Below are 15914 nucleotides of genomic sequence, written 5' to 3'. Positions count from 1 at the left end.
ATATATAGCGTTAATATTATACTACCTAAACACAATCCAATACCAATAATCTTATTTGCTTCTATCTACGCAACGTTCGTTGACCTCTAGCGTCCGTCAGATGTTTAACATTGTGTACTTTAAAAAAATGCGAGTTAAAAAAAGCGCGTTTTTTGTGGTATCTTATCAGTAAACATCGTACTATCTTCGTTTTTTCTAGCGATCTAATTACATCCTGTATAATATAAAGCTCCAGATAGTCAAAACCTTCGCATTTTTTAATGTGAAGACTAATTTGTACGCTTGTGTCGACACAATGCGATACTAACTACATCACACTAATATTGTAAAGGCGAAAGTTTGTGTGTATGTGTGTGTGTGTGTGTGTGTCACGCAAAAACTACTGGACGGATTTGGCTGAAATTTGGAATGGAGATAGATAATATATCCTGGATTAGCACATAGGCTACTTTTTATCCCGGAAAATCAAAGAGTTCCCACGGGATTCCGAAAAACCTAAATCCACGCGGGCGAAGTCGCGGGCATCGGCTAGTACTTAGACAATGATGCGGTGTTTACGCACCTTTGGGTAAAATTACGCCTACGACATTCTACAAAACATAGTAGCCCTATTTACCCAGTCTATAGAAGTTGTTGACTACGAGTGCGATGCGACGACACTGGTAACGTAGCGTCTGACGTACGCAACTGACAGGCGACATTAGCTTCGAAGGAATTTAAGAGGGGTCTCTCCGTCACTCGCTCCATACAAACGCTGTTCGTCTCTCATTGGAATACTAACCAATCATACTCAATGAAATTTTGTAGAAACGTTCCGCAAACTAATATCTATGCCTGTGGTTTTCCAGATTTCCGTTAAAATATTCGGTTTCACATAAAAATCTTTGAGCGCCTGTAATTTTTAAACTACATATTTTTAGAAAAATCTAAAACACCACAGGCACGGATATTAGTTTCTAGAATATGTCTGCAAAATTTCATGGACTTTGGTTGGTTAATATTCAAATGAAATTGGGACTACGATTGTATGGAGTAAGTGACGGAGAGAGCCCTATGAAAGACATTTTACATTCGAAGATCTCGTCTTGGGTACAGTAGGTACATATTATGTGTCATACTCATGTCTCGACAACACTCGAAATGAAAACGTGATTTTTGGAAAGTCTGCCTTCGAGGTTAATGTTTAACTCATCTAGAATAGCCGCCAAGGCCCGAATAATGTTAGTAATTATTTTATAAAAATTAAGTAAGAAAATGAATAATAGATGCAGTAAGTATATACTTAGTCAGATGTAATAATTTATACTTTTATAATATAATGTCCTTATGATCTGTGATAGTATAGATTAGTTAGTTACTATTTTCTAAGTATACTTGGGTATAATATACCTACCTACTACTTGTATCTAAATTATGTATTTGTTCGAATTGCATAATATTAATAATAATACCTATGTGCGTGTATTAATAAAATTTTGAATTGTAATATTATTTGTTTTATTGAATTATTTATATATTTCAATAATATTATGTTTATTTCTGACTTAGTACTGCGTAATATGAATAAGCTGCTTTCATTATCTGGAACAAAATTAAATGTTATCTTAGTGACGGTAATATGTCAGCCATACAAAAAAAATTAACTCTACCTTAAACTGTAGCCTGCAATGCAAAAAAATCTCAAGCGTGATTTTTTGTGTAGTAATATATTATTTTTGTAAACATTTATAATAGGGTAAATTATAATAGGGTTATAAAATAGGGTAATAATGAGAGAGTAAATAAATGAGAGATCAAATTAATATAATTATTATTATTTCATCAATGTCCAATTCGTATGGACTAATTATTATTATAATATGGATAATGGATATACGTATTTAGTAATACTCCGTATAATACTCGTATCTAATGGAATTTTTACGAAAAAATCCCGCGGTTTTTTTTTGGTAGTGTCGCTAGCCCTAACTGCTTTACAACAGATCGTCCAGAATGCGATAGCTAGCAGAAATAAAATTAGAATATGGCCACGTAATAAGCAAATATTATAGATAGATCCTATATAGATGTATTAAGAGGGCTCTCTCCGTCACTCGTTTCCACTCGTTTCATACAATCGTAGTTCCAATTTCATTTGAATATTAAGCAACCAAAGTCCATGAAATTTTGCACATATATTCTAGAAACTAATATCTATGTCTGTGGTTTTCCAGATTTCTGTTAAAATGTTCTGTTTCATAGTTACGCGGTCTTAAAATTTTCATACAAATCTTTGAGCCCCTGTAATTTTAAAACTACATATTTTTAGAAAAATCTAAAACACCACAGACACAGATATTAGTTTCTAAAATATGTCTGCAAAATTTCATGGACTTTGGTTGCTTAATATTCAAATGAAATTGGAACTACGATTGTATGAAACGAGTGGAAACGAGTGACGGAGAGAGCCCTGTTAACATCTATATAGGATAAACGCTGAATCGTGTGTGACATTTATTATTTACACAAACACATATATTATAACTACTAGGTAACTAGATTGCAAAAACATTATAAGGAAACAATTGCGTATGTATTTTTAATTTGCACAAACTTTTAGAGAAGCCGAATATAGTTTTTGTCTGCTAAGTAGTCTTGACTGTTTAGTAGTACATAATACGTGTACTTACAGTAGGTATTTATAAAATCGTAGGTACATACAAGTAATTTTTACAACATTTAGAGCCTCAATAGCTCAACCGGTAAAGGAGTGGACTGGAAACCGAAAGGTCGACGGTTCAAACCCCGCCCGTTGCACTTGTCGTACCTACTCCTAGCACAAGCCTGACGCTTAGTTGGAGAGGAAAGGGGAATATTAGTCATTTAACATGGCTAATATTCTTTTTTTTTTTAAATAATATTCACAAGTTTGATTCAATTGAATATGATAATTTTACTTTTCACAAAGCAACTGTGACTAAAATTACCTACCTCTACCTAATGAAAACCAAAGTATTAAAAACCTAAAATCTAAATAAAAACTAAATAATTATTAAAACCCATTAAAAAAAGTAATGTAAATAATCCTTGTGAAGTGTACTAAAATTTTTCATTTTATTTTCTCTTTCGCTTGATCGTTATAGGTAGGTATGTGTTTCATGGCTTTCACTAAAGTAGGTAGATATGTTGCTAAGTAGGTAGGTAATTGGCTTGTGATAAAATTACGTTCCACTCATTGAAACTCAATTGTTACAATTAACGACGGTATGATACGTCGAGAATCTATTTACAGAATATTTATACTCAAAGTATGTATCATGACTGTTTCATATCTGCTAAACAAGATGCAATAATACACCTACCTACCTAGATATTACAAGTCAATGCTCATTTTTTGTGCAACGGATCAGCCTGGCTGTCCAACGCGGATATGCAGCCAGTATTCTTGGCACCATTCCACGCGGGCATGATTTGTATAATAATTAGATAAGGCTAGCTTTAAATTTTATTGTAATATTTTCACTAAAAAAAAAGTGAATGAGAAATATCTAGATTCTACCTAGCGATTATCAGATTCTTACTAGGAATCATCAATCACATAATAATTTTTTATGAAATAAAAAGACCCAACAAAATTGTATATTACACGTTAGTAATAACTTAAAATTTAAAAAACGCCTGACACAAAAATGTCTATAAGAAAACTAGAAAAGAGATGATAACTTCCAAACGACTGAACCGATTTTCTTCGATTATAGCTAAGAACCCTCTCGATCCTTACCTTTCAAACAAAAAAAAAAACTAAATTAAAATCAGTCCATTCGTTTAGGAGCTACGATGCCACAGACAGATACTCAGACACACACGTCAAACTTATAACACCCCTCTTTTGTGGTGTAAAAGGTGTAATTATAGGGTAAGCGGGAAAGCTGCAAGAATAAGTACGTACCTAGGCAACAGGTACTTAGTGGAAAGTGGAAACATAAAAGCCAAGAGATCTATAATAATTATGTCTAATAATGGACTAAGAGCCCGCGAGGGCCAGACTTCCGTTATTTTATAAAAGCTGAAAGTTTCTCTGCGACTCAGACATCACACAATTACGCGCGTTTGTGCTCAGTCTTACAGCAAGAAAGCAGGGATTGTCCATGTTGGCGAAACCGGCCGCAGTAAGCTTTATCGGGCGTTGGGCTCGCATCATCATCATCATAAGAAGTCTTCGAAAGCGCGGCGGCATTCTCTCCCACTTGCTCGCCATAACCGCGTCTGCTACCTGACCGGCCTGTTTCAACATTGCTTTCATTATAAAAACTTGTTGTGTTGTTTAAAGTACTTGTTGTATTTTCACGACTTTTTCTTGATATTTATTGAGTCCAATTGAAAAAAAAAAACCGGACAAGTGCGAGTCAGACTCGCGCACCGAGGGTTCCGTACTCGGGTATTTTTCCGATATTTTGCATGATAAATCAAAAAATATTTTGCATACAAATAAATTTAGAATATAGATGTAAATCCCTTTCATATGATACCCCACTTGGTATAGTTAATATTACTTTAAAAATTGAAACACATTTTAATTTTTTTTAATGATGTAACCACAAATTCACGGTTTTGGATTTATTCCTTTACTTGTGCACTATAAGACCTACCTACCTGCCAAACATGATTCTAAGTGAACGGGAAATACCCTATTATATTGACAGACGACGACAGACAGACACAACAAAGTGATCCTATAAGGGTTCCGTTTTTCCTTTTGAGGTACGGAATTCTAAAAAGCGATGACAACCTAGTGGTTACAACGTCAGCCTCCTTGTCGGGACCTTTGAGGTTCAATCCCGGGTATGCACCTTAAACTTTTTGGAACTATTGTGCATGGAAATATCACTTGTTTTAACGGTGAAGGAAAATATCTTGAGGAAACCTGTAAGTTTGAGAATTCTCCATAATATTCTCAAAAATGTGTGAACTTACCCAGCGTGGTAGGATAAGGACAAACCTTCTCATTCTGAGACCCGTACTCAGTAGTGAGCCGGCTATGGGTTCGATTATGATGAACTAGATTTCCTTTTAAATTATCTGAACAAGGAACTAAAAATAAGTACCAACGAGTTTTTGAAAAAAGTTATTTGCCATTTAGAATTGAGCAAAAGTTTAGCTCTACTCAGTAAAACCTACTTTTCGAACTGGTATTAGAGCTTAACATATACATAATAAGCTCTACATCACACAAGACACAGAGCTTATATGAAATAAATATTTTACAATTTTTGATGTTTTTTTTTCCCCAACAATCGATGTTTGTTCCCGTGGTTCACTTCGATTTTGTTCTGTTCCTTCTTATAGATGTACTTATATCTTCAATTCATATGGAAACCTTATAAATAAAATCGGCAAAACAAAATGAGTGAATTAAAAACAAAGATGTAAATTTTTACTCTCACTATTTAAATTTTTAAGAGCATAATTGCAAGGCATAATAATGACTTCATGCGTAATCAAAATTTCGGCGAGTTTTATGATTAGATGTTTGATCAGATTTTTTTACTCAGGCGCAACGCGCATCAACAGAGAAGCTTTATTTACTTTGGCATACAAGCGGTGACTACGGCTAGTTGAAATGCTGCTGCGCGTCCAAATGACGCCTCTTCACTCCGTCTGTATGCGTTGGTCCTTATAGTTCTGTAAGCATCTTAGAGATGGACAAAGTCGCGAGCAAGACGGGACTTAATGCTAATTTGATTATTTACTTAGACTCTTGCCAACTACTTACCTGATAAGTTAATTCATTACCAGTGAAGCACTGTATAGCGAGTTGTGTGATCATAGCAGCGAAGAAAGCGAGCGAGGTCGCTAAGCGGATTGACAGTAAACTGGAAGCATCTTGCTGCAACAGAAAGTTACTAATGACATTATTATTTAGGTTTAAGTTTTTTGTCCCGTTAAAATCTAGCCATCCTTTACTACCCGACTGCGGCGAAGCGAAAGGAGGGTTATGTGTTTGACCGGTATGTATGTAGGTCCGTTCCTATGTCGGCTCGTAACTACTCACCAGCTCAACCGATTTTGATAATAGATACCTGGTCTACCTACGTCATTACGATTTATTCATCTTGATGGCGCGAGTCATTAACCATCGTTATCATCATCAACCCATCGCCAGGCCACTACTGAGCCCGGCTGTCCTGTTAGGATGAGAAGAAGTTGGCTTAGTCTTCTCTAGCCAAGTGCGGATTGGCAAACTTCACACACCTTTGAGAACATTATGGAGAACCCCCAGGCATGCAGGTGTCCTCTTGATATTTTCCTTCACCATTAAAGCAAGTGATACTTCCTTAATATCCTAAAACACACGACATAACTGAAAAAATAGCGGTGCATGCCCGGGAACGAACCGAAATGGAGATCAACGTCTTTAACTACTACGCTATCAAATGCATATCAAATCGAGTGTCATTGGGTTCACAAAAATCCTAAAAATCAAAATGGCGCTTAGTGCGGACTGAAAAAGACAGTCGGGTTTTTTCGGAAACTTATTAAATTACTTGTTAAAATATAAATACCCTCCTTGTTGCCGTCGGGTAAAAAAGGATACAAAATAATGTAAGTAGGTAAATTCAAGAAATAAATGCAGCAACCAAGCAATTTATCTGAATTATGTAAAAAAATTAATTTCACTGTGATATCTCACCGAAACTTGCACCATTACCACGCAAATCGCAGCCATGCTCGAGAGGAGTTGAGTCATAAAGCCGTAGGAATAAGTTGACGCGAATTTCTCAGCACAACTGTAAGAAAAGTCTGGCTGAATAAAATGTGTAATAATATCACAGGCGTAGCTGATGGGGGTTGTGGATAATACAATAGTAATAAGCAGTTAGATAAGTATGTAATTATGTACTATGTTGCGACAAATTGGAGTCTTCACTGACTCTTTTGTGGACTAGCTAGGACTACGAATTACAAGTGTAAATTAAAAATTTATAACACCCCCGACAAGCGAAGGTTACAGTAACTAGAAAAGAGCTGATAACTTTCAAGCGGCTGAACCGATTTTCTTGGATTATAGCTAAAAACACTCTCGATTAAGCCACCTTTTAAACAAAAAAAAACTAGATTAAAATCGGTTCATTAGTTTAGGAGCTACGATGCCACAAACAGAGACACGCGTCAAACTTATAACACCCCTCTTTTTGGGTAGGTACGCTGATCACTATCCGGTGTGCCGGTATCCACCAAGAGCCGGTTGCGGGCTAGTTGAAATCTTTTAGTCTCGAATCTCGATCCTATAAACTACCAGGTGTACCATAATTTAACAACTAATTTAATAATAAAATAAAAAAATCATATTTTTATTCAATGTTTTTTTTCCGTTACTTTAGTTTTTTGTTGTTTATGTTATTTTATTTCTCTTTTGTTTCTGTTATTTATTGATTTTGTTGTTTCTGTTATTTTTTCTGTGTTTCTGTTATTTTTTCTATGTTTCTGTTATTTTTTCTGTGTTTCTGTTATTTTTTCTGTTGTTTCTGTTATTTTTTCTGTGTTTCTGTTATTTTATTATTTGTTGTTTAAAAATAGGATAAAATGGGAAAAATAAATAAATGAGAGAAATTAATAATTAATAATTCACAATGCATAGCTCTGCCACAGCCATATTTAGTAATACTTAAAACAGCTCGAAAGTCTGAAAAAATAATTAATCATTGGCTCTAAGTTTTGAAAATCAGATAAATAATAAACTTCAAGTGATGAAATGATTGTTTGCTCATTCTGGTTCATTAATTTCCTCATTGAAATAGAGTCTAGATCCATCTCTGCTGAACATCGCACCTAGATTTATCGAAAAATATGAATGAACACTTTCATTTTGGGGGAGATGAATATGAAATGTATATTATGTTGATTTAGGGGTGTGAAAAAAGTAACCGAGTGACAATATTGAAGCGGTAATCCGTTGATATTGAACCATGTCGTGTCTCAGAAATGTGGGCCCCCTTATTGCTCGTATTGGCTCTGATTGATATTTTTTTGGCTGTTGAAACTAGAACCTTTTGCGGGACGTAAATCCGTCGATGTGTGAATATATTTTTTTTGTCGTTTTAATTCTTCACCGAAGCTTCGGTGCTCTATCTAGAGTTAAATGTACTAATTTTATTAAAAGTCAAGGTTCTGTATGGAAAATTGACTTTTTCCACATCTAAGTATGTGAAATATGGTGGCCTCCACTCGTGAAATATGGTGGTTTAAGGTCTTGCATACCTACGAGAGAAATTACCTGTATGAGCATTGGTTTCCTAAGAGAAGTCCGAAAATGTTTAAGTATGTTTTAGAATAGCCGCATTAACTGAAAAGCTGAAAGAACTGGTTGGATGGTAGAGATGTAGGAAGGCTCAAATATGAATGTTTTAGAAAGTTTTGGAATTTTCGAGAAACTTCTTTAATTTGCTAGATTTCCTAGAATTTGCTGAAAAATTTGAAAATTTTGTCAAAAATTCTGGAATTCAGAATATGCTCGAAAGCACCAATTTTAAAATGTTTTAAAATAGACTCATTATATTAATTAGCAGTATTGTTGATGCGATCGTGAGATATAAAAAATATATCAAGATTTTATTCAAAATTTCCTAAGCAATTTTTTTAGTATTTTCATACCCAAATTTTCTATAGAATAGATATAATATATGTTATATCCCACCCATTAATCATAACCCATTAATCGCAGAGTGATTGTTATGAATTTCAGTATGATTTTTATTATTATTAGATAGAAATGTTAACATGAAAATCTCAGAAGATACGAATGTAATGTGTACGAAAGGTACGATGGCGACAAAGTTATTCAAAGTTAAATTAACGATGCATTCTCTAATAAGAAAAGTTTATACCTACTTAGGTACATCAGTATTTAGCTAAGAGAAAAGCTTATTGAAGAGTTTAAATCCAAATGGATTTCAAAAAGTTTCCAAAACAAGTGTGTAACTTGACTCGATTCCAAAATGCTTAATGTTCATTTCCTAGTTCAGTCTTCTTTTGCTAGTGACAATATTTTGTGAAAACGAAGTTTGTCGCCTCTTGGCATGGGGTACAAGCCCGGCTAATTTACGTCGCAGTTTATTGCAATTTAAGGGTCGTTGACTTGCACTCTGTTTGCGTGCCAGAAGTTAGATTCAAGTTACATAGATAGGTGCACTTATAAATCTTGCATTAGAGCATTAAGTCGGAGTTACCAAATTGCTCATTCAAGTCACAGGTATATTGTACTTTTTCGATTTGATCGTATTTTATGCATTTATCGTAATTATGATCATGATGATAATTAAATCAAGATAATATCATTATATTATCGTTAGACTACCTAATTTTCGCGCTTTTCAAATAGGATGTGCGTTGTGCTTCAAGAGAGATACATTAGAGGTACTTACAATATCTATTCTAGCAAATGAAGACACGCATTGGCCCTTGTTTGTTTACAGCAATGTTAATAAATACTTAGTAGGTATTAAATTATTGAGGTATTTATGGCTTTATCGTTTCTACGCCACACCAGCAATACCACTAGAATAGCATGTTGTACCTATTCTGTGATTCTACCATCTACATTTCATAGATGTTAAAATTCTTATTTTTTAGGGTTGCGTAACCAAAAGGTAAGAACTATAATAAATTAATGTCACTCAGATGTATGTCTGTCTGTCTGTTTCTTCGTGTGTCACGGGTCTCTACTTCTTAGACGAAAGGAGTAATAAGCCTGAAATTTTGGTATTTGCGGTTTAGAACGTTGACCAAAAGCCGGAAAAAAAATCTTACCCTAGCGTGTGGGGTATCATTGTTTAGATCTCATTGAGTAAAGTAGGAATATATTTTTTATTCTTTTTTAAGTAATAAATAAGTCTATGGTTTTATCTTACAAGTGTAAATTAAAAATTTATAACACCCCTGACAAGTGAAGGTTACAGTAACTAGAAAAGAGCTGATAACTTTCAAACGGCTGAACCGATTTTCTTGGATTATAGCTAAGAACACTCTCGATCAAGCCACCTTTCAAACAAAAAAAAAAAAACTCAATAATTGAGTTTTTTTTTGTTTGAAAGATGGCTTTCTTTGATGATGAACCTATTTTAATTATTAAAATCGGTTCATTAGTTTAGGAGCTACGATGCCATAGACAGATATGTACACAGATACACACGTCAAACTTATAACACCCCTCTTTTTGGTCGGGGGTTAAAAAAGGATCGAATATCACACTGATTCGTTTAAATCATTAATGAACTTTAAAAACAGCGATAAATATTTCCTATAGGATCCCTAGGATTCATGAAAATAAATTTTGCACAAGGCCCGATTTTCGGTAGGCTTGCACGAAGGGGTCAGGGATGACCGTTTTATTAAAATTAATGTAATTTCAATATGGTCGTAAATTCTCAACGACCTTTTCAGATATTATGAGGTTTTTATTTAATTTTTGTACGGGTTATACAGCCGTCCGTTTCTTGTTTGGGAGGTCGGGGGTTCGATCCTGGGCATAAACCCATGGCCGGAATTGGTTTGGGAGGGGGGGAGGGGTCACAATAATGTGAAATGTGAATATACGGCGCTGTTAACAACACTGAATAGGTAAATTATTCAGTGGTTAACATTATTGCAAAATTCAACCGTTGATTTGTTGATCATGATAATAATTTTTTTTTCTATTTACTTACTCTATTTACCTACTCGCGTAAGGAAACTATTATTTTGTTTAATAAATGTGAAATTGTATTGAATACTTCACTAGGTATTTACAAAGAAAACTGGTTTTTAACTTCATCTGAGACGTAATTAAGGCGAGGAGATGTACTTATAAGTGTCGGCAAGTGCTCTCTTTCTAGTAATCAGCATATCGTGTACAAACCTGATTAGCATTTGATGTTGACGGAAACAGCTCTTCAACGTATTTTCTAACGCATTCTCAATTTCTTGCTCCGTGCAATATGTTCTCACAATTCTTTCGTAATAGAGATCCGTGTTATGAGAATCGTCAATCATCATAATATGTGTGTCAACGATGTCACGATTGATTTCATTGGATAAATGTTCAAGTGTGCGATCGTATGCAGTAATTATAGCTTCCTGCAATATTGCGAATTGAGAGCTCATGTGTAATATTATGGAACCAATAAATGTGTCAATGGTCATTACGATATGACCAGTCCAAAGTAATCCTACTGTTTCTAAAAGAACAGTCGAAATGTAAGACTTTTCGCTCTGGTAACTCCATGGAATGTAAATTGGCAGCGGGAGTGTTCGTGGCGGCTTTAATGCGGTGTCATTCAGCTTCGCAACCTCAGCCTTCCAAATAATATCCTGAACGATACCGTAGACGTCAATATTCCCAATGGTTACCCATCCAAAGAAAACAAAAGTAGCGGTGAGTATTCGCGTAATTTTGATAGTTTGTCGATTCTTTTCATAGTTCTGATAGAAATTCTGCAAATCAATCGCCAGAGTGTGTACGATATCTTGTATTTCATTATTTTTGAACAAAAATAGGTACAGTTTTATAATAGTCAGATCATGGGTGACCACAAAGGAAAGGCTAAACATGAACCGATCTGGATCCTTTTCGCCCACAAATGGGTCAATTGTCTCCAGTCCAACAAAACCTGCTACCCAGACCACTTCTGTTATTATGGAATAGTACATGTATAATCCAGGGAAATTCCGGGTGTCACCTTCGTCGGGATGATGCCACCATCCTAAACCAAGGAGCCGGAATAAAATATAATGTACACCAAAGTATGTCCTTGGTGCAATTAGCGAATCCGACCTTTCTAAATCAGACATGGTAATCCTTCTGCGTTTTATTGTACACTGAACTATTCATTTCTAGTGATGGTATAATATTATACGGACGATCGTAACTGCTTGCATTTTTAATGAATATGGTTGTGATTGAGCTTACTTTGGGAAATATATTGTTACCACTAATACTATAATTAGATACCTGAAATTGGAAGAGATTGTAGTGTCAAGCGGCAGCGATACGCAATTTGTTAATTATTATCAATCACTATTTTTATTATTATCAATTACTTCAATTTTATTAATAAAAAATAAAATTGAAGTGTCTGTCTGTAATTTCGAAATAACTACCTTATATTAAGCTCATATGGTTATTTGAACGGTACCATAAATAACTGAATCACTCGTTTTTAAAATTTTTGTCTGTCTGTCTGTTTGAAAGGGCTAATCTTCGGAACGGCGGAACCGATTTTGACGCGATTTTCATAGACAAGTAGAGGATTGACTAGGAAGTAACATAGGCTACTTAATTAACCGATTTTCAAAAAGAGAGTTGTGTTTTTCTACCTATGTACACTGAAATCTCCGAGATTTCTGAACCGATTTGCGTAATTTTTTTTTAATCGATAGAGGGAACTTTGCGACATCGTTTCGTAAAAAATTTGGATTCCAACTCTTCAATCCTGATGCTGGATGGGACCTGACCACCAAAACTGATGGGATTTAGAAACTGTCGGTTATAAATTGATTGATATTGAAGATACCTATACCAATTAAAGGCTTTGTCGTTGACCTCGAGGACCCAACTCCTCAACCCTGATGCTGTAAGGAATTGCATTCCTGAATCCTGGTGATTCCTCGGAATGTGTTAAGGATCATCCGTTTAAATGTTTTTACGTGGTACAGAAACGCGTTGCCTCCTGGGGATGGGCTATTACGGAATGGCTACTTTTGTCCTGGGAAATCAAAGTTCCCACGGGATTTTTAGAAACCTAAATCAACACGGGTGAAGCTGTGGGCATCAGCTAGTAATACATAAGTATATTAGGTAGGTACTATCATAGAACTAGGAATCAGCTTAGCTTTAACCTACATCATATTATAAGCCTATGTGAAAAAGCGTACCTACGACCAATTTTTTGTTAGAACAACTTCTGTCAAGAAAATTATTAAAAAAACTGTGCGTTATCGCTAAAATCGATTCAAGTAACATTTTAAATATTCTGTTAGCTAACAAATAAATAAAAACCCACCTGTTTGTAGGTAGATATATTATAGAGAGAAAGTTGTACGTGGATAATTGCATTGTGAGCATTATGTCAACTTTTCAAAGCAAGTAAAATATACGTACGATCAGTTTTCCGAACCGGGTGGTACGAGAATCGTGACGTGGCATAAAAACATAACTTGGAGTGAAATAAATCTTTTTTCAGTACAAATTGATTCAATATAATATAATTATTGTTCTAGGTTCAGATATTACAGTATATGTTTCTGATTTTTCCCTCTGCTATATAAGTAAGTGTGGCAAAAGTGCTCTCTTTTTGGTAATCAGCATGTCGTGTACAAACCTGATTAGCATTTGATGTTGACGGAAACAGCTCTTCAACGTATTTTCTAATGCATTCTCAATTTCTTGCTCCGTGCAATATAGTCTCACAATTCTTTCGTAATAGAGATCCGTAGTATGAGAATCGTCAATCATATGTGTGTCATCAATGTCACGGTTGATTTCATTGGATAAATGTTCAATTGTGCGATCGTATGCAGTAATTATAGCTTCCTGCAATATTTCGAATTGAGAGCTAATGTGTAATATCACGGAACCAATAAATGTGTCAATGGTCAGCACGATATGACCAGTCCAAAGTAACCCTACTGTTTCTAAAAGAACAGCGGAAATGTAAGACTCTTCGCTCTGGTAGCTCCATGGAATGTAAATTGGTAGCGGGAGTGTACGTGGCGGCTTCAATGAGGTATCATTCATCTTCGCAACTTCAGCCTTCCAAATAATATCCTGAACGATACCGTAGGTGTCAATATTCAAAATGGTTACCCATCCGAAGAAAACAAAAGTAGCGGTGAGTATTCGCGTAATTTTGATAGTTTTTCGATTCTTTTCATAGTTCTGATAGAAATTCTGCAAATCAATTGCCACAGTGCGTACAATTTTTTGTATTTCATTATTTTTGAACAAAAAAATGCATATTTTTATTACAGTCAGGTCATGAGTGATCACGAAGGAAAGACTAAACATGAACCGATCTGGATCCGTTTCGCCCACAAATGGATCAATTGTCTCCAGTCCAACAAAACCCACTACCCAGATGAGTTCTGCTATTATTGAATAGTAAATGTACAGTCCAGGGAAATTCCGAGTGTCTCCTTCATCTGGATGATGCCACCATCCTAAACCAAGGATCCGGAATATAACAAAATGCACACCAAAGAAACGCCTTGGTGCAATTAGCGGTTCCGATCTTTCTAAATCAGACATGGTAATCTTTCTGTGTTTTATTTTACACTGACATGTTCATTTCTAGGGATGGTGAAGCTGGAGATTGACTTGTAACATTTTGGTAGGTATTGAATTTTTGTTACTCAAACCGAAGACTGACTTGTAACATTAGGTTGTAATTCGCGGCGAGCGTCGCGTGCTCCATTTGACTGTCGGTTTTTCGCGAATTGCCTTTTACAAGTCGGTGCAGGTCTGCCATTTTGAGTAAAAATGAACCACATTTAAGCCAAGAGCTCGAATGATATGTTAAAACGCACACTCTAAGCCAGTCTGTGTCGCCGTATTGTAACAAGATGCATCGAATGGTACATTATAAACAAACGGTACAAGTCTATCTCCAGCTTAATATACTGACAATCGTAACTACTTGCATTTTTAATGAATATGTTTGCGATTGAGCTTACTTTGGCGAATAAGTATAGTGTTGCCACTAATACCAGGTTTACGATAGGTATAGATCGTAATGTGATACTACTATAATTGTAGTGTCAAGCGGCAGCGATATACGCAATTTGTTATTAACAATAGGTTCAATATTAGGTACTATCATGATGTACATAACATGTTGTAATTATTTACCACGTGAAAAAGTGTACGACCTATTTTTTGTGAGCACAACAACTGACTAGAGAATTATTTAAAAAAAAAACCTGTGAGTCTTGTCGCTAAAATCGATTCACATAACATTGTAAATATTCTGTTTGCTAACAAACAAATAAAAACCCACTTGTATGTACATATTGTAGAGAAAAAGTTGTACCTACGAGGATAATCATTGCATAGCCAACTTTTAAAAGCAAATTTTTTATACTTAGGTATATAATAAAATTGTAATTGATTTCTGTACATTAAAATATGTTTTGAAAATTTTAATCAGAGGAAACATTATTATCGATTTAGACCCCAAATGATTTTTTTGGAGCTTTTGTCTGTCTGTCTGTCTGTCTGCCTGCCTGCCTGTCTGCCTGCCTGCCCGCCTGCCCGCCCGAGCGCCCGCCCAACCACCCGCCCGTCCGCCCGGCTCCGAAAAATGTTATTATAGAACTATATTAACTCTTCTATACATAAAATATATTCGGTGATAAATTAAATGTTTTTTTACTTTTTAGGGGTTTATTTATTTATTTATTTATGTCAACCAAAACAGATTACAATAACTACTTTAACTTAATTCTTAAATTGATACATTTTGACCTTATTGTAATCCTATATGGTCGCACAACATGACTATGGTTTTTTAGGCACGCTTAATTATTATTTAATATTAATAAATTAAATTTAATATAAACACTTAATAAGTACACTTACAGTACAATAAATAATAACCTAGGAATTCGACGAAATAATGTTATTCTATTATTTTACTTAATTATTTTAACTACTTTTCTAGCAAAGATATTAAATCTGTGATCAAAAATCTGATGTGAATGTGATGTGTCTGTGTGTGGTGGGTTGTGGTTATTGAAGTCGGTTTATAGTCCGGACTATAGGGGCTAACCGGGCTAATAGGTCATAGGCAGTACCACAGTTTTACGATATATACTACGTAAAACTGTGGCAGTACTCTATAATCCGACAAATTCGATAGTTCGACACTGCCCTGCAAAACGATTCTCGTATCACCGGGGGTCCA

At 35.0% G+C, this 15914-nt stretch overlaps 2 protein-coding genes across 2 annotated transcripts; both read right to left on the bottom strand.

Moving 5' to 3' along the window:
- Positions 1–1483: 1483 nt before the first annotated feature.
- Positions 1484–11845, bottom strand: LOC123867775 (odorant receptor 94b-like). Its single transcript, XM_045910025.1, has 5 exons — positions 10874–11845; positions 6671–6767; positions 5753–5866; positions 4106–4261; positions 1484–1581 (listed from the first exon to the last, which is right to left on the bottom strand). Exons 1-5 carry the CDS (start codon positions 11803–11805, stop codon positions 1534–1536), a joined length of 1347 nt encoding a protein of 448 aa, XP_045765981.1. The 5' UTR covers positions 11806–11845; the 3' UTR covers positions 1484–1533.
- A 1428-nt stretch (positions 11846–13273) lies between these two features.
- Positions 13274–14260, bottom strand: LOC123867707. Its single transcript, XM_045909886.1, has one exon. It carries the CDS (start codon positions 14258–14260, stop codon positions 13274–13276), a length of 987 nt encoding a protein of 328 aa, XP_045765842.1.
- Positions 14261–15914: the final 1654 nt, after the last annotated feature.

The sequence above is a fragment of the Maniola jurtina genome, chromosome 8 (genome assembly GCF_905333055.1).
Source record: "Maniola jurtina chromosome 8, ilManJurt1.1, whole genome shotgun sequence".
Taxonomy (NCBI): domain Eukaryota; kingdom Metazoa; phylum Arthropoda; class Insecta; order Lepidoptera; family Nymphalidae; genus Maniola; species Maniola jurtina.
This window is presented reverse-complemented; position numbering and strand designations above follow the sequence as displayed.

What these genes read in the sequence shown, in the direction of transcription:
- LOC123867775 (XM_045910025.1), bottom strand. Translation starts at nt 11,805, where the DNA reads ATGTCTGATTTAGAAAGGTCGGATTCGCTAATTGCACCAAGGACATAC. An exon ending in TGGTAATGGTGCAAGTTTCG is followed by an intron (nt 5,867 to 6,670) that starts GTGAGATATCAC and finishes TTTCTGTTGCAG; the next exon opens with CAAGATGCTTCCAGTTTACT. An exon ending in GTAATGAATTAACTTATCAG is followed by an intron (nt 4,262 to 5,752) that starts GTAAGTAGTTGG and finishes ATGTTGAAACAG; the next exon opens with GCCGGTCAGGTAGCAGACGC.
- LOC123867707 (XM_045909886.1), bottom strand. Translation starts at nt 14,260, where the DNA reads ATGTCTGATTTAGAAAGATCGGAACCGCTAATTGCACCAAGGCGTTTC.